This window comes from Felis catus, chromosome A1, assembly GCF_018350175.1.
Source record: "Felis catus isolate Fca126 chromosome A1, F.catus_Fca126_mat1.0, whole genome shotgun sequence".
NCBI lineage: Eukaryota > Metazoa > Chordata > Mammalia > Carnivora > Felidae > Felis > Felis catus.
Window position 1 is genome coordinate 104,483,029 of NC_058368.1, and position 18,820 is coordinate 104,501,848.

General features: G+C 44.6%; 2 protein-coding genes and 2 long non-coding RNA genes across 7 annotated transcripts in view; 2 read left to right on the forward strand and 2 right to left on the reverse strand.

Annotated features, from left to right (window-relative positions):
- Positions 1-5,800, forward strand: part of LOC102900144 — a 135,824-nt gene extending 130,024 nt beyond the window's left edge. For 3 of the 4 annotated variants that reach the window (XR_006598571.1, XR_006598550.1, XR_006598565.1), the window contains 2 exons: positions 786-1,064; positions 3,340-5,800. This is a non-coding gene — a long non-coding RNA (uncharacterized LOC102900144). Of the gene's footprint in view, positions 1-785; positions 1,065-3,258 lie in introns of all 4 variants that reach the window. The other variant, XR_006598559.1, reaches the window with a different exon arrangement.
- Positions 1-11,366, reverse strand: part of MARCHF3 (membrane associated ring-CH-type finger 3) — a 151,867-nt gene extending 140,501 nt beyond the window's left edge. The window contains exon 1 of the mRNA XM_003980726.6: positions 11,122-11,366. The gene's annotated coding sequence lies outside the window, so the exon portion shown is untranslated. The remainder of the gene's footprint in view (positions 1-11,121) is intronic.
- A 153-nt stretch (positions 11,367-11,519) lies between these two features.
- Positions 11,520-18,760, forward strand: LOC111560738. The gene is made up of 3 exons (XR_002742717.2): positions 11,520-11,878; positions 14,009-14,089; positions 18,669-18,760. It is a non-coding gene; the product is annotated as an uncharacterized LOC111560738 (long non-coding RNA).
- CA1H5orf63 (chromosome A1 C5orf63 homolog) overlaps positions 13,542-18,820 on the reverse strand; it is a 42,207-nt gene continuing 36,928 nt past the window's right edge. Inside the window, exons 5-6 of the mRNA XM_045058485.1 lie at positions 13,974-14,131; positions 13,542-13,856 (exon numbers count right to left, since the gene is read on the reverse strand). Coding sequence (XP_044914420.1) covers positions 13,979-14,131 — 153 coding nt within the window. The 3' untranslated portion in view covers positions 13,542-13,856; positions 13,974-13,978. The remainder of the gene's footprint in view (positions 13,857-13,973; positions 14,132-18,820) is intronic.

An 18,820-nucleotide genomic window follows, 5' to 3' on the forward strand; every position in this document is an offset into this window, starting at 1 on the left:
ATCGTTTTAATCTTGTTTTTTATTCAGTAAAGATCATATACTCCTCGAGGACAAATAGACATAAATTAGTACATTTGAATCATTAGGGTTTATTGTGATTCTAATCAGAATAATTATTGATCTTGGCTCATTTCTCCGTCCTTAATTAGTCTGCATTGTGGCTTTTCTCTCCCTGTCAACCTAGCCTTGCCATTTTGTGTCCAGATGTGTATAGTATTTCAGTGGTACCTACCAGCCACACAGTAGTCATAAATGGAATTTCATGGTTACTTTCCAAGTCACAATGTATACTAAATACAGTTGCTTGCCAACATCTACTGCCCCCTCACTCCCATACACAGACTTCTTTCTTACTAACAGAATCCCAGTTTTGTTCACATTCACCTGCCCCCTCTCTCAAGCAATGATGGAGAATATCCTGCTAGTGATGGATGTACAGATGGGGCATGTGATCCTGTTCTGATCAATGAGATAAGAAAGAAGACAGGTCTTCTCAGACACTTCTTAGTAATATTTTTGTCTCCTTCAAAAGGAGATTGTACAAGGGGGTGGTCCATTTTCTGTGCTCTAGATATTGTCATGCCCACGAGTACCATCTGAACAACTGCAGCCATCCTGCCAAGAAGGTAAGACCCAGGCTTAGAGGGAAGTGGTCCCTAAGGATGACAGTGGCAGGGAGGTGCAAGGAAGCTGTATCCTTGATGATGTAAATGTGCCACTGAATCAACCAATCCTGCTGCCTGCCCTACTTCTCACACGAGCTAATACACTTCCTTCCCGCGTAGGTCAGTTGGAGTTGGAGTCTTGTGCTGTGTGCGGAAGGTTTCCTAGCAAGTGGACCACATCACCTTCACACGGACGTTTCCATTTGGAAGCATCCCTCGTTTCTTTGTCTCTGGGAAGGTCTAGGAATGGAACGAGGACTTCTGACTCTAGCTCAGTGCACTCCAAAGTTCTGGATATGGGATGATCCAGCGTTGTAATTTACAATACTGGAACGGTCACCGGGAAAAGGCCAAGGGGAAAACACCCCGGAAGTCACAACAGGAAGATGGCGCTTCGGAGTAAGTAGCTGGTGCCGAATGGTCTATCTCTGGCTTTCTGTTTATAAACTTTGCCTTTCAGCTTTCGCCTGCCTAGTTGACGTGTTCTTCCCTGAAGGCCTCAGTGAAGCACACCCCTCATTGGGCTTTTGTTTCATAAGGCTTCCACTTCTGAGTTCTTATCCAGTTATAAGAATTTCAACAGGGACCACGTAAGATCTAGCACAGATCCCACGCACCGGGCAGATGCTAAGGAAACCGAAGTAGCTTCACACTCTCCTGGGACAAGAGGATTAAGGGGCAGAAACGCTCTGCAGAAGAGGTGCAGATTTATGATTTGTTGTCAGGAGACAGACCCGCCTAGAAAGGAAGGGGGGAATATAATCATTATAGGGCACTGGCTATTTTTGCTTCGGCCATGTAGAGTTAGTTTGAAGTTGAAACTATCAGGGACTGGTAAAATAAAATATCCATCTTGCAAAAAAAGCCTAGATGCTTACTGACTGTAGAGGGAAGGGTCGGACTGCGATTATTGGCAGCAGAGCGGCCGGTGGGGGTTGGGAATGAGGTAAAATAAAAGATCACATAAATGTCTAATGGTTCACAATAAGCAAAATGCAGTACGGCTTGAAACCAAATTAGCCATTCTGGTCTAAGAAGTATTTTTTTCTTTAAGAAAAATTACAGAATTATAAATTTAGCCCATAATGGAGAACAGAAAATATAAGGCACATAGGTTTTATAATTTTGTAGAGTATTTGAGAGATATTACTTATCAAATGGGGTGAACATTATAACTGGTGAAAATTTGCTAAGAGACCGTAATTAAAACAGAATAGCAAATGGTGCCTTAGCTCTTGAAAGGGTCACCATCAGGATGCCACTTAATGTCTTCATTACTGATCTGCGGCGAAAATGGAATTTCGTTCAATATAAGGATGGTGTCTAATTGTGCGATGTTGTCAAGGGCTGGAAAGTGGTAGAAAAATATCTGCGGAGGTTAGAAACAACACGACTTAAGTAGGTAGATCAGAGTAAAACAACCTGAAACACCCGAAATAAAAATTAGGTAAAATCAGTGGAGGAGGAGAGGAAACCAAACACTGCGATCCTTCCAAAGGGAAAGCCAAAAGGGACCAGTGTTGGGTGTTAGCTAGAAGGCAGTGACCCAGCCTCAAAAGGAAACGGTCCATGGTTGGTTAGAACAACAGATGAAGGACTTATCAGCGGAAGAGGCACCAGCGCACATGTCCTGTCTGTAAAAACATCAGGGCAGCCCAGTCCTTCTTTTCCCTATTCAGTGTCTACCTGTTCAGGTCTCTGTAGAAAGGTCCATCCCCTAGATTGCAATGAATATGTCTATTGCTAGCAGAGGCTTGTGATCTTGTTTCCTAACAATACAAAAAGTGAGCAGAAGGCAGTAAGGGTGATTAAGCAGGTAAGGGGTTGGAGGTGGGGGGGTGTCCCTGGCAAGTATGGGTAAGGCTGGTGAAAACTGAGGTTTTGCAAGATGAATTCCTTTCTCACTGGGTAAGGCCATCAGAGCATGTATTATCCCAGAGAGAAGTCGCATCACTGGGATCATCTCCTTAGCATGAGAAAGACACACTGGACTCCTCTAGGAAAGTCCTCTGGAAATGGTCAAAAATGCAGTTTCTCCTGCAGGGAAAAGGTTCATGGGAACAATGATTATCATAGAGCTTTATAAAATAGAGTTCGTACCTGAACAGGAAGGATGGAGAGGAAAACATGAGTGGAGGGTGGGACTAAATGAAAGAGAAAAGTCGAAATCACGGAGACCTAGAAGGTGAAGGATGAGAACTTTCTGGCTGTGAGAACCTCAGTTTATATAACACAGTCACAAAGTATTAGGAGGAAGTTTTGGTATACGGGATGCTGAAAAGCAGGTCTGAGAAAATGCCAAAGCAAAGCACCACAGGGAGAGCCTCCACCGGCTGCAGGGAAGGGCATGGGCGAGGGGTTCCACAAACGTTTGCCCCCCCCCCTCATATAGACACCCTCAAACCCTGCTAGCCTGCAGCACCTAGATGAAAGAAAGAAGCTTTGAGACATGCAGGGGCAAGTGCTCCTGACTTAAAAGGTCCAAAAGACATCAGTGAGTCCATGACCTAATCTAGGATTGCTCATCTTCTCTGTTGCCTTGAATAATATTTAGATGTAATCACCCAATTTTCTAATGGGATTTTCTTGGCAGGTAGGAGAAGAAAGCACCTATGTTAAGTGAGGCTTAACCTCCCAGATGAGACAGAAAACAAGGGTCCTTGATCTCTTGCAGTCATTTGAAGTGCATGAAGATCTCACCTAAAAGGGCGATGCTAAGGCCCTGACCCCAGGCAGTTACGCTTCCTTTTGCTGCCCCATAAACTCCACCTGGACACGCGGTCCGTGCAGCAGTTCAGCAACCCACTCTGAGGTAAGCACGTACCTAAGTCATCAGATGACATCATAAGCACAGTTGTGCAGGGGGTCGTTCTTGAACGAAAGGAGATTTAGAGATGAAAAACATTTATAAAAGTTAGTCTCGGCAATAAAAATCTGCTGGGATTATTATTTTTTAAAAAGCCTCACTGCACAAATGTCAAGGTTGCCCATTATGCTGAGCTTTGGTTGGCAGCGGCCTGTAGGCCCAGCAACCACCTGGTTCCTCCACGGCGCCCAGACCTCCGTGGCCAAAAGTAGCTGGTTGGCTGCCCTGGAAGGCAAGAGGGACCAAGCCGTCTGAGACTTGAAAAGATGTGCGTGGTCAGGCTGCCCCAAGTCTCCAAGTGGGGCCCGTGAGTTAGCTGCTTGCTCAAGACAGGACACAAGGAGTGTGAGAACACAAAAGGTACCAGGGGCTGTGGCCCAGACTAGTGGAAGGAGGGTGGAGATGGGGGCATTTCTGAACAAGTCACAACAGGAGGCAGTGACAAGAGGAGGAAAAGCCAGGAATGAAGAGGAGGGGATATAAAGACGAAAGAGCAGGAACGGATGGCAGCTACATGAAGCATTGAGATTGGGGCCAACGCTGGAACTCTGGCACTGGGATTCAATTATCACTGCCATTTAAACTGGTGGTGAGAGGCACCTGGGTGGCCCAGTCAGTTAAGCGTCCGACTTCGGCTCAGGTCATGATCTCACGGCTTGGGAGTTCGAGCCCCGTGTCAGGCTCTGTGCTGACAGCTCAGGCTGGAGCTGCTTTGGATTCTGTGTTTCCTTCTCTCTCTGTCCCTCTCCTGCTCGTGCTCTGTCTTTGTCTCTCAAAAATAAACATTAAATAAATACACTGGCGGTGAGTATACGCGTGCACATCCTTCAGAGGGCTTGCAAGTGTTCACCTGTAACTCTCTGTGGCCCTCTAGCATACCTGGCAACTATTTCTTAAGCATCCTTTCTTGAGAAACTGGAAGGTGAGAGGCCCTGCCCTCCAGGGGCTGCTGACCTGGAGGGAGTGCGGCTACAAGAGGGAAAGGTCCTGCTGACAGCATACAACCAGCCCAAAGAGGAACATGGAGAAGCTTCCCAAAGGCTCTAATGCTTGAACTGCAATGTGGAGTTAGTCAAGTAGAAAGGAGGTGCCACCCATGATAGGTACTCAGTCACTGTTTGTTAATTAATTTCAGTTCGTTCCGATTTGTAATGATTACCTGGAAAATCGTTCAAGGGCTAGGAGTTCGTTCTTATCCCCACTGTTTTTATTATGTCGATGAAAAAGATAAACCTGTCCATTTTCGAGTCTAGGGATATAATCCAAAAAAAAAAAAAAATACTAGACCTTACCTTTGGCTGAGATGGGGAGTACACTTATAGTTTTTCTAATTAGGAGACATCTTCTTGGTCTACTTGTCTCATAGCAAAAAGTTTTAAAAGCTTTTGAAAAGATCACGTTTTGCTCACTTGAAATATGTGTGTATATTTTAGCATAAACTACACTTGGCAGCTGCTAACATAATTGGATGGCTACGCCTTGCAAAAGCTTGATTTCTTTTTAATCAAATTTTTAGAATCATACTGGGTTTTTTGCCAGTGCTGCAATAGTGAGCAATAAATACATCATTAGATCAATGGTGTTCTGATGATGGATTACTCCAAAGATACTTCCAGCCAAGAAGACTAAGCCCATAGTCTCATTGTGCAAAGATGAATAAAATATTGTTTAAAACACAGATACGCAGTTAACATAACAAGGAAGAAAACATTGCAAAATAGAACACAACAGCCATGGGTTTATAATGTAGCAATATTGATCACGGATTTTCCTAAGTACTCTAGAGCAGCCATGCTATTATATATGCCTCTGATTAGACCCAGAGATGAGAAGGAAAAAGTTATAAAAAAGGAAACTAACAGAGGAAGGCCTGCTGCTATAATAAATTATTTAAAGCAAGCAGGGCGAGCGGGTTGTGAAGACAATATAAAACAGAATCAATGCCCCCAAGAAACCCCAAACCATCAGCACCTCTATAAATTTCTCACCACTCTGTCTGGCATGTTCCTGGGGCTTCTTTCCCAGCACCCTCCCCATCCCATCCCACCCCACCCCTACTCTTCACATTCTGTCTGTTCGTTTCTGAGAACTTAACATTTGTTTTTCTTCTGTAACCTAGGATGTTGTCTTCAGTTATATTTCTCATCTTCTATTAGAAGAGTGTCTGCAAGGCCACAGATGAACGCATCTGTCACTTCAATTATCTCGATCTTAAATTTCCCGTGGAAACAATAAGCTGGTAATATCTAACATGATACTTACAACATGACTTTGACATTACTCTTCTCTTCCTTTTTTCTTACCATTGTTGTAGTTAAATCCACAAAGCAAAAGCTAGAGTAAAACTTACATAGCTCCATCAGTATTCTGTATGAGGACGTGTCTAGGACCAAAAATCTAAAGTAAAGGTAAGAACTTGGTAAGGGTATGTTGGGGGAAAAAGAGTCAAAATGGCTACAATTCAAGTATTAGGAGATGTTAAAAGGGCAGATTGACTTGAAAAGTAAATACTTTATAGGTAGATTTTGCCATGGGAATAGGGGTGGGGAAAGAAGGGTGAAAAAACGAGAAAAGAAGTCACCAAATTCCTTTTGCCAAAAGTATGCCATGGCCAAAAAAAAAAAAAAAAAAGAATTGTTGCTTAGAAGCTTGCAGTGACCTATGGCCCAGTTTCAAGAAAAGTAGCATTCTACCATAGTTTTTTGAAGTAGGCATAAATCCCATTGTACAATCAGGCTGGGATTATAACTTAGGCTTTTAAAATGTTCTGGGTCCCATTCGTCATGCAGAAGCTGGGCAAATGAAATACAAACAATTCTATTCTGCCAGCATAAAAACATTACTAGCAGCATAATAGGACTCATAAGCAAATGGAAACGTCTAAAATATGAGTCCAAAGAATTCTACATATAGGCTTTGCTGCCATCGTGCTCTGTGACCTTTAGCAAATTATTTGCCATTCTGGGTCAAGCCTGGCTGGTTAAGGTTAGGCTCATTGAACCAAGTATCACATATGGTGGTTAACTTTATAAAGAAAACTGTCCCAAGGTCACATTCACTATACAAATAAATGTGAAGAAAGAGGTAAAAAAAATTATAGACGATATGAATGACTAAGCATAATCCTGTCATATTACCAGCATGCTAAAGAAAAAATAATTCAAATGCAAGGCCAATTTCTCAGTTATTGGTGTTATCTTTGAATGGGAAAGACAGGATATAAATATTACCAGCCTTTTGTGGCTGCTGTTTGCTCATCTGGAAAAGAATCATCGTACTCAAAGGATTGTTAAGATAAGTGACCTATAAACATTTCTGCCAAGTGCTCCTTTAAATGGGAATTGCTCTGTGAAAGTCCCAGTAATGATCCAGTGGCCTGGAACAATCCAAGTTCAGTGTCCCAGCCTATCCAAGTCCTTTTGTCATCGGGCAAGTAAATATCCCAGGCAATTCTGAACTCTGAGAAGTCAATAGGTCTTCCTAAGTGCACGGATGGTAGAACGAGGGAAGGGCAACAACCTCTGATAGATCCATTCTCTTTAAAACCTTATCTAGAAGTTTAGGGGCGCCTGGGTGGCTCAGTCTGTTGAGCATCTGACTTCGGCTCAGGTCATGATCTCGCAGTTTGTGAGTTCAAGCCCCGCATTGCGCTCTGTGCTGACAGCTCAGAGCCTGGAGCCTGCTTCAGATTCTGTGTCTCCCTCTCTCTCTGCCCCTCCCCCACTCACGCTCTGTCTGTCTCTCTCTCTCAAAAAAAATAAATAAACATTAAAAAAAAAAACCCTTATATAGAAGTTTTAAATTGAGAATTGTGCCAGTCTGAAATGGGAGAATGACTCTTTTTTTTTATTTAAAAATTTTTTTAAAATGTTTATTTATTTATTTATTTTTTAATTTTTTTTCAATGTTTATTTATTTTTGGGACAGCGAGAGACAGAGCATGAACGGGGGAGGGGCAGAGAGAGAGGGAGACACAGAATCGGAAACAGGCTCCAGGCTCTGAGCCATCAGCCTAGAGCCTGACGCGGGGCTTGAACTCACGGACCGCGAGATCGTGACCTGGCTGAAGTCGGACGCTTAACCGACTGCGCCACCCAGGCGCCCCAATGTTTATTTATTTTTGAGATGAGAGTGAGACAGAGCATGAGTGGGGGAGGGCCAGAGAGAGGGAGACCCAGAATCGGAAGCAGGCTCCAGGCTCTGAGCTGTCAGCACAGAGCCTGATGCGGGGCTTGAACCACGAACAGTGAGAACATGACCTGAGCCGGTCAGACGCCCAACGGACTGAGCCACCCAGGAGCCCCAAGAATAGACTCTTAATGTGTATCAAACTGTACATAAAAAGGGAATTGGCAATAATTAATAAGTCCAAATTCACACTGATTTGAGAAGAGAAGTTATTAGCAATCAGTTTTCAACCCATCACTCTATGATGCTGAAAAAAAATCTATCCAATTAATTGGACAGCTTGAAATACTTCTAAGATGAGTTTCAGAAAACGAGAATGTTTGGGCCTCTGGATAGGTGACCCGGACTCTCCCTTGAGCAAGAGGCAGATCAGCTACAGCTTCCTAAGGAGATCCTTGATCTTGTGTCAGTCTGTCCTAGTCCTACTGAGGTTCTAATTCCCAAGCGCAGATTGGCTTTAGAATCAAAGGTGGCTCCCAAGGACCGGGATTCTTTTACCTTCTAGGGAGAAATGTCCAACAATGTGAGTTATGACTGGCAAAGTCCCCTTGGAGCACCCCAGGAACCCACTTGACTTTGAATATAGACTGGAGGAACTGAGACTGGAGGGGTCTTAAATTACCTTGCTTCTCCAGAGAGACTTCCTTAGAATTGGGGCTAACCTAGAAGAGAGATAGCTGAGGATTCTAAACAGACTCCTGAATACAGGACAAAAGGTGCCATTGTTGAGGACAGAGTATTAGAGTGTTGCCTATAAATTTCACAAGGCTGATAAATGCCACCTGGAAATATCAGAACAATTACTTGTTAAATGACCTCACAGACTAGGGTCATTCTGTTATATCATAAATACCATGCCAGTGTTTCTTAAAATACGGTGAGGGGATCCCTGACGTCAGAATCACTCGAGGAGAGGGGGTGCTTGTTCAAAATACAGATAACTGAACCCCACCCCAGACTCCTGAATCAAATCTTAGAGAACAGAGTTCAGCCCACAAACTGAATTTCTAAGTTGATTCAGATGATCCATATCAAGGCAGGAGAATTATTTTGTCTTTGTAGTGCATGAGAAACTTAAAAGACACTCACAGATTAGAGATATGTATATTTTCTGCAAAATGTTTTAAGTACCATAAAAATAAAAACAATACTTCTTGTGATGAGTTCTTAAGAACCATGCCAGTTTATTCTGCCCACATTAATAATAAACACCATTCTTAAAATGTAATTATGAGCATAAAATTATTGGCAAAAATATCAATTAGCCTTCTCAAAACTGTGCCTTTATTTTGTCACCAAAAGTAATTACGTTATTAAGGAAATTTATAGTTTTTTTAAGTATCAGTCACTTAGCTGCAGGAACTTATTAAGCTGTTTTACTCCTCCCATACCCTTTTAGTCATCAGAATTTTTGTGATAAAGGTTTTTTATTATTTCTTAAACTATAAATTGTGAACCACTGCAACCAGTGATTAGGCTGAATATGAATTTATATCCAGGTTATAAATTCCTAAAAACATGTTTCATTAGAATTACTAAGCCAGTCTTAACTCTGGTAGATTAAATAGCCTCTGCAATAAAGCTCTGTTTACGTCTATTAAGGATTTTTTTTTTTTTTTTGGTGCAAAACAATTCAGTTTTAATGCATTCTCTTAAGAAGCAAAAGAAAACAGTTCCTGATATACATGCCACTGCAAAGCAGTAAACCAGTGTTGCATGGTAATGTGACAAACACATTTCTTTTCTACAGGAATTTTTTTTTTCCTCTTATAAACTCTCTTTCCCCAAACCACGACTGTAATTATTTCACAAAATGTAGTTTGCCATTCCCGAAGAGTCAAACACTCCTTTTCTCCCTCACCAAAATCACAAGTTCAGGCTGAATACAGAATGAAAATAGAACTTGAGAGGCAGTCTTTGTTTGTAGCATGTTGTTCCTACTAAGGGTTGCCCCCTACCCACACTCCACCCTAGTGATCCAAATGAAGTGACTTAAGCGTACATATTATGTTTTAACAGATGGGCCAGCTGGCGGCTGCTGGGCTGTAAAACAGGAACTCGGAATCTGCACCGAGTGGTATTGAACTAAATGCTCGTAAAGTTCATGGACATACACTGACCCAGACAGACCACGCAGATTCAGACATGCAAACACACACACACACACACACACACACACACACACACACACACTGATCATACACTCCATAGATCAGAGGGTCCATCTCTCCACCCAGGGCAAGTTCAAGGCTGTTTCCCCCTCCATATATTTCTATCTCATTCACCCATCAATTTTACACACACACGCACATCTACATATGCATATTCAAGCATGAACAGTTATATATCTCAACATTTTGGTATATTTTCAAAGACAAATTTTCCCCCAAATTGTGTTTCCAAGTCTCTAGTACACTCCGGAAGCTCTCATTCACATCAAATAAGAATGACAAGAAAATATTACATTTAATTCTATTTGGTCCACACATAATATAAAGGACATGTATGCAACTGCCCTCAGAAAAACCAGCTGCTTTTAACCCTTATCATTAAAACAGAGAAAAAATATCCCAGACTGGGTCACAAACGAAGTGTCAAATTTAACCTTGAATCCTCTGTTGTCAGTTCCTGTCACAACTTCATCGCTTAAAACACACACAACCCACCAGCCTGGTGGTCCCTTTCACGGTTTCGTCTTGGATTCTCCCAGGCTCCCTGCACTGGGACAGACAGCAGCTCCCCGCCTGGTCCTAACGAAGTCTTTCCGACACACCTTGCAGGTGATGTGGAGGTCCGAGCACCTCTTGAGGGATGCGGATACAAGTGCTAATAGAAAGTAATTACTTTACCAAAGTTTAATATCCATGCTGTCAATTCCTTTCAGTAATTGCAAAGCACTGAAGCCCCTGTTACAGAACCTAGATGGTCGCTTAAGTTCTCTGACCGCTCAAGACCCACCCCGAACACGATGGTCCCTGGTTCAGGCTACGGATAGGACACTGTCGCGCCGCACCGCCTCTGGCGCTGGTTAATTTTTCAGAAACCCGTCCGCAAGCCATCTAGGAACTGTTGCCCGTACACGACAGGGCACCGAGGCCGCCCCCAGCGCGCGTGTCGTCGCCGCAGAGGGCCAAGGGACGCGTCCCCAGGCCCCACCTAATGATGGCAATTACAACATGCCAAGTTCGTGAGAACGCAGAGCCGCGTCCCGGACCGAGTTGCGACTCTCCGAAACAAGTTCGGGAGTGGGGATACTAGCAAGGAGTAAATCCCGCCTGGCCCTGACCTCCCCACAGCCGCCAAGCTAGGACCGACGCACCGACGCCCGCCAGGACCCGTCCAGTCCCCCCGCTCGCCGAACAGCGCCAAGAGGAGCCGCTCGCCTCGCTCGCGGCCACTCACCCTCCTCGCCGAGTCCCGATCACAAACCGACGCCCCTGCAGAGGGTCCTGAATCCCAAGTTGCCCCGAACCGGCGACCGTTCTGGCCCTAGCGGACCCGGCACACTGGTTCGGGAAGGCACCTCCGAGGGAGCACGACAAGCCCGGCGGGCGCCCCGGCTCAACAGCCGCCCGAACGCGTTGACAATTCGTGGACCAGCTTAGCGAATGAGGCGGACCGCGGAGCTGAGGCTACCCGGCTCTGGAGGGAGGCGGGGCCGCGCGGCGGGCGGGGCGGAGCCAGCCCTGGGCCAGCCCGGCGGGGCGGGGCGCCTTCCGCGCGTGACTGGCGGAGCCCGCAGCCAATTGCGGCGACTCCGGGAATCCGGGCGGCCGCGGGCAGTGCCGAGCGCCCGGCCCCGCCCCGCTGCCGCCGTCCAATCGCCTGCGGCTGAGGGCTGGATCTGAGACGCGCTGGCGGCGGGGAAGTTGGCTGCGGTGGGGTGCCTGGGCTGCGGGCTGGTGCTGTCGGGGTAGCTGCCCCGCGACCCGGGTGCCTCGGGAGGGAAGTGGCGGCCCCGGAAGGCCCCTGCCTTAGAGAGGTCTGGGGCCGTCCAGAGCCCCAAGAGCCGCAGCGTGTCGGCGCGCTGTGAAGCGAGAAGCCCAGCCGCAGCGCGGACCGACTCCGGATTGACAACGCCCACACCTGGTGTCCGCGGGAGGCGCCCAACTTGGCGTCCCCAAAGGAGCCCCAGCGAGGAAACCGATACCCAAAGAGGGTGAGTCCCGGGCCGCCTCACCCAGTCACCTTTGGAGGCCCGGGCCCGGAACTGGGAGCTCCGGGCTCCCTGGAAAAGGTTCTGGTTGCGGTTTGGTGGTTATCTTCAAAACAAAACTCCGACTCTGCGGACCTCCTGGAAAGTTCATTACACGTCCCCTCCTCAGCCGTGCTTTCATACCAACAGCAGCAGCAAGAGGGAAGCCTACCGGCGCCTAGGCCCCCTTCCCGGCCCAAAGTGCCTAAGGCGCTTGGGCAGAGCCCGGGGGCGAAAGGGAGGCTCGGACGCTAGACGGCGCCGGAGGCCTCGATACCCAACCTAGGGTCGGGCTGCTCTGTCGGGGGACTTCGTAGCATGGCTCCTGCTGCTGTTGTTCCTTGGGTCCGCCAGAGGGCCAGGGCCGCCCAATCCTCGCGAGCAGGAACGCCTCCAAGCGAGCCACAAGTGCCCACAATGCGCGCTGTCGTCCCCTGCTCCTTCGGATGTTCCCGGACCAAGCTCAGAGACCTCCCTAGCGGCGGGCACCGGAGGATCCTGAGCTTTCTGGTCGGTCGCAGCGCAGTAGCCCCTCTGAGTAGGCTCTGTGGGCTCTGCCCTTCCTGGCCGGCCCGGTCACTTCTGCTCCTTTTGTTGGCAGGGATGCCCTTCACCCTGTGTTTAAGCCCTTACCTTGACTGAAGTATACACATACACGGAGCTGTAGGTATAGAGTCAAAAAGCAACGGGGTTGGGTGTTGCTTTCCAGGCTGAGGCCTAGAATGTTAGCAAGCTGTAGACCCATAGCTTTGGGTGCTGAGCGGCCAATGGGTGCCTGGAACTGCACCTGGCATAGGTAGGCACTCAAACCGTGTTAGTAAAATGAACTTACGCGTAGTAGGAAAAGGGTCAAGCTTTCTGGTGCCCTGACACCTTCATCACTGACCATTGGCTCCCTCAGATTCACAAGTCCTGAAGGTTTTAGTTTCTTGTGCGTGAGGGAGTATGGACTATTACAGGTGTTATTTCGGTAGCTGCTTGACCCTCCTGATGAGGGTCATTGGCAAGAAGGAAGGCAAAAGGCCTGTAGCTGGAAAGGAATTGAAATGGCCACTCCAGCAGGGAAGGCTACAGCTCTGAGGTGGGCTCTCTGGCCTGGTTTGAGTTTCAACTTGTGTCTGTTCAGCTCCCTGTCTCAGCAGGGAAAGGTCCCTAAGACAGGTTGTCAAGCAAGAAAATCAGGCTCTGGACAGTCCTTAGTAGGCCTTAAAAACCGATTTGGATTGCAGAAATTACTCATTGAGTGAATCAAAGGACTGGTGTAGCCAGGGGAGTCCAACCCATTCCGTGGTAAGCAGTTGTTTACCATACTGCTGACTGGCTTGAGAGAATGGCCTTTGCCCACAAGGAATGAGCTGTAGACCAACTGAATGGAATATACACCAGATCTCTGCCTAGGTTGGGGTTGGAAGATAAGGGGAAAAGTATATTTCCTTGGATTCCTTACCCCACCCCACCCCCCAACTCCTGTCTATAACTACAGGAAAAGTTTGCCAACAGTGTTTGTCATGTTAACACCCTGTGAAGGTTTTTCACAGATGCTAGTGATTATTTTAAAAATCACCTTGGTAATAGGAGCTAAACATTGGCTGTTGACTGTACATGCTATAGTATTTGTGTTAGATGATGAAACAAGGAAATAGGAAGTTTCTTTTTAGGAAATAAGAACTAGATGGGTGACTTCCATTTCCTGATTTCCAGGGTTTTCCATCTCTTTGTTCCATACAGACATAATTGCCATGGGGTTTTGGACAAGTAACTGGTTTTATTTTCCTTTATGGAGTGGATGGCATTTAGAGACAGCACATCTAGACTACATTCGTACTTCCATACCATCTTCTGTTGTAATTGGTGTTTGATAGGAGTTTGTCACTCTGGCACAGACTTAATCCTTTGGTGTCATTCTCCCAGTGATCTCTTGAGTTTGGGCTGTCCCCATATTCTACAAAGGAAAAAAAATGAGATTTACGTGCATAAGAACTCATTGTAGTCCTATCTGTATGAAATAAACAGAAAACCAGGGAAATCTAGACACAGAAGACACTTGCTTAGTACTAACCTATTTCAGTGTAGACAATTTCTTTCCTTCAAAAGGATGAAGAAGTTTGTGGAATGGCTTGGGAATGAGAAGACTGAGTTGAGGCCGTGGAAGCTGGGCTGGTCCTTTTGTGGATGGTGAGCAAATCTCCCTTCAGGCACTGTCACCCATCTCTGACACTGAAACAACATTTTGGAGCCTTGTAAATTTCAGCAGGATGTGACTGATAGGAGCCCTGGGTTCTAATCTGAGCTGTGAGTGCTCCTGGCAGTCACTTAACCTCTGTTTACCCCTGCTTCCTCTCCATAAAACAGCAGTGGCAGAATTGACCCACTCTGTTTAGCTGCTGAAGGGGGACACTGTGACAGCGGTTAAAAAGCACTGCCAGTTCATGCCATTTATAGCAGTAGCGATTGTTGAAAAGGAGAACAAAATGATGTTGAAACAGGAAAACAGTGTGGTCTGAACAGTTCCTCTCTACACTTGGAATTTCTCTTCATTTTAATCTCGTTGGATTATTGTCCTTTTATTCCATAAATGGAAATGACGGAAAAGGGTCCTCACAGTCCTTGTTGTTTGATTACCCTGTTCTTTGATTGTCCTTGTTCTTTGTTTTGGGAGCTTTGCTCAACTGAATAGTGTTTTTCCCCGTTTTCCGTTTCCACCACCTCTCTCATCATGTATTCACTTTGAAAATTATTCAGAAATTGAACAGGCTGAGCTAAAGACCTTAGCAAAGAAATGCAATCAGAAGCAGCAGATTCTAATACCAGCCCTGCCATAGGTTCGTTCTAGGACTACAGGCAAGCCATTAACCTGAGTTTTCCAACTACAAAACAGCAATCCTTCTGATTAATTTCACAGAAAGAAGAGATAACTCATGATAAGGCACTCTGAAATATTAATTCCCCTAGAGAGGACAAAATATCTCGTAGGTGATTTTGCAAACTCGAGTATGGTGTTAGTTTGTCCGCAACTAGGAGCTATTTTTGTAACAGAGAGATTGCTCTGGCACAAGGTCTGCAGCCAGGGTGATACCACCCACAAAACAATGATATCTCATGTGTTTAAATGATATTGCAGGCACCCCCTGTCAAAGTTCTGTTGCCTCAGGTCCAACCAAGGAAAAATGTGATAACAGAAATGTGTGGGAAAGGGAAGCCTCTGTTGTACACAAACTTGGGATTTCCTCATGCATGCCCAGGAAAAAAATCTACACTGAACTTGTTAAAAATGGATGCCACCGTGTGAGGACAACTTTGATGAAAGGCTAGAATGATCTAAGGAAGATGGCCTGGTACATAAAACTACACACATTGGTCAGAAGGCCACCAGAAGAGATTAAAAAATACCGTTAATTTTACAACTTCAGAATGAGTAACACTGAGGAATTTGGAAAGGGAGGGTCATGTACTCAAGAAGGAAAAACAGACTCCCAACCTAAGTTAAAAATAAGAACAGCAGGGTGTTCTGAGAAACACGACAAACAATATGGGCTGAAGAAACATGATCGACTGAAGGTTTTATTTCCTTTCTGTTGCTTCCTAACTTTGAGACCTCGGACAAGGTGCTTAGCTTCTCTGAGATAATTGGGGTGGCGGTGAAGAATGTTGAGTTTTTTCTGCTTAGCTTATTATGAATCTCAAGCAAGAATCTCTGTGTAACTCTTAGCACAGGGCTGGGCTCATACTGGTCCTTCTGCTGATAATAACAATGCCTCATATTTATTGACACTCACTATATGTCCTGTGCTGTTCCATACCTTTCCATCTAATTACTCACTTGATGCTCACAATCAGCCCCTAACGTTGCTACTGTCTTTCCTTCCTCAGAGTTGCTATCTATGTGGAAGGACTGTTCTAAGATTTATATTCTTCTATGGACTAAAAGTCAGCAGCCTCTTTTAGTAATAGTATTTGCAACTAGCATTGCCTGTTTTCCTACGGAAAGGGCTAATCCAGTCTTGCCTGGTACCTCAGTTAGGCTGCATTGAGCACTTGGTAACATGCAATAAAGTGAGTGACAGGTTCCGAATTCAGGACAAAAATGGCCACAGAAAACAAACGGTGCTTCAAAACTCCAAACCACTTCCAGGTCTACGACTATAACCTCCTCAGTTTGGGCTTCCAGACAGTGTGCTCATCATCTGGATTTGGGGTTTAATGAAAGTTAGTTCCCTTGAGGCAGCAATGTGGGAACAGTAACTGGCTAAAGAAGGAAAAGAATGGATTATCCTTAAGAAATGAATTGTATCATTAGTTATTATGAATGCCCCAAATTATGACAGATTCATGTGTAAGTATGCCAGGGAAAAGTAGCCGTGAGCTATAATACACACAATCGTTTATTACCCAAGAGAATTTAGGTGCTAATGTGGATGGTTTTGCATCTGTGAGATTCTGAAACCAACAAAGGATTCCAAGATATAAAGCCAAATAAACCATAATACAGAGGGAAATGATTTTGATTATGTAACATTTATATATAGCATTTCATTTTACATTTTCAAATTGCTTTTCAGTCATTGGTTTATTCTTCATAGCACACCTGGGGAGTATATCCATGCTGTTATCCTCTGTTCACAGCTGAGGCGACTGAGACTGAAGGCAAAGTGTTTTGTCCAAGCGCACAACAGGGGCAGGGTGAGAAATCATGTATTTATTCAATCACGGGTCTATTCAGCACCTCTCCTTGGCAGGGTACCACAGTGTGTGGCGTATAGCGATGGGTACTGTATGCGTGGTCCCTGACGTGCAGGGAGTCTGCTGGGGCAGTAAGCGTTTTGTGGATGGTGTCTCCAGGAGTGCTCTAGCCAGCAAGGACCAGGGTTTAGAGGAGGAGAAGGTGAGTCCCCTCACATTCCTGGAGACAGTGGGGTTTGAGACCCTGGAGAGATGGGTAGAATTTTGGCAAAGAGAGGCTGAGGGTGGTGTGAATGCCAGAGCAAGGAAGGTGGGCACATTCAAGGTGTATTGGAGAATGTTTGACCACAGCAGGACGTTTGTCAAGAAAGAGCTGGTGAGGAGAAAGCAGATTTTCCAGCACACTGAATGCCCGGCTAAATATATAGATTTTAGCCTGTGGGCAATGAGAGCTCGACTCCTCTCTGACTTCTTCCATTCCCTCATTATTCTAACACGCACTGAGTGCTAATATACACTTAGTCTCCAGATGTTTTCTCATACACTGGCTTTTCTAACCTTCACAGCATTCCAACGAGATACATATTATTTTTCCTCCTTCAGTGGATGAGAAAACTAATGCATTTGGAAATTCAGACTTGCCCACCATTATGGAGCTCATAACTGACAGATGTGGAATTTGGAAGTAGGACTTTTGACTTCCTCATAGGTGTTTGTGGGAAGAAGGGTGCAGATTCTGGACATTGTATTCACAGTGCTCATCTAATAATATGCCCTCCACCCTGGCTCAATGTCTTTCCAGAAAGGAAAAGTAAAGGGAAGAAAAATAAAATTAATTTCTTAGCATGTAATTTATTTTATTTCTAAAGTCAGCTGCAGGTCAGTAAGAAAGACAAAGACAAATTGTGCTCTACGATTGATAACAAATGTCTGCATTTTGATAACTTTAGTGTTGTCAGTATCTTTAATATATTCGGATCTCAGCTTAGTGTTTCCACTAAGCCAGAATCTCTCTCTGGAGTTGGTCAATTCGGTCCCTAATCCTTTCCCCTTAGCATGCAACCTAACCCGTTTCTTGTAGTGCCCTATGAGGTCTCCATCTCATCTTGAATTTTGCCCATTAAGAAATAGCCTTTTCTCTTCAGATACAGGCTACTAATTAGCATTTTTACTGTTTAATCATCTGGGCTAAAATACAAGTGAGAGAAGTATTATTGTTAATCCAAAAATGCTTAGAAAGGAAACCAATTGCTTATTTAAATCTTCCTATAAAGAAATAAAGAGATGCCCTCAAGGGGTGGGTGAGATGAGAAAACTTAGGTGACATAAAAATTAAAACTGAAAATTTTAACATTTGTGAAATAGGGCACTTCTTATTGATCTGGTATTATGGAAGAGTGGGTTTTTTTGTTTTGTTTTTTGTTTGGTAAATTCCTGTCCGTGATCAGTCAGAGAAGTTTTCCTCTAGAGCAAATACCTAAATACCTGCAACAAATGACAGGCCACTGTTGACCCTGTATGTGAAGAAAAACAGGAAACCACTAAAACGGAATATTTCAAAATCCTAAATCTAATGCGTAACATTCTCCTTGTCTCTCAACCCTCTAGTGCCTTGTTTGGCTTTGCCCGGATTGTATTTTATGACCCGGGTTATAGAGAGATCCACAAATAAGTGGTTAGGTGTTTTTCCATGTTTTTTTTTTTGTTTGTTTGTTTGTTTCTTAAAGAAGTTGAAAGAAAGTAAAGTTAACATGTAAGGATCATTAAATTTCATCTAAGATCTTAAGGATTCTGTGTGAAAGATAAAGAAAACAAGCACTGGACCAGAAAACTGTATCTGATTTCTCTTCTCTCTTAAAATGCCATAACTTTTTCCTGTGCTTTGTAGGAGAGCAATGGGCTGGGACAAGATGGTCTCTGTTTCACTGAGGAAAGTGATAAAACTAATCCATGTTGTCTTGGCTTCTAGATCTGCAAAGCAGGGATGCTTACCTTGAGATACAGAGAAAACAGAACTTTGAAAGACTCAGAGGAAATCATAGAACTGATTGTAACCATTTGCATCTCTTTACAGAGGAAAAATCCACAATACATACATCTGGGGACTTTCCATATTGATGGAAGAAAGTGTTCAGGATACCTAAGTGAATCCCATTGAAGGCATGTATTAGCATTAATTTCTCCTATTAAAACTGAAGCTAACGTGGGTTCTTTCTCTTCTTAAGA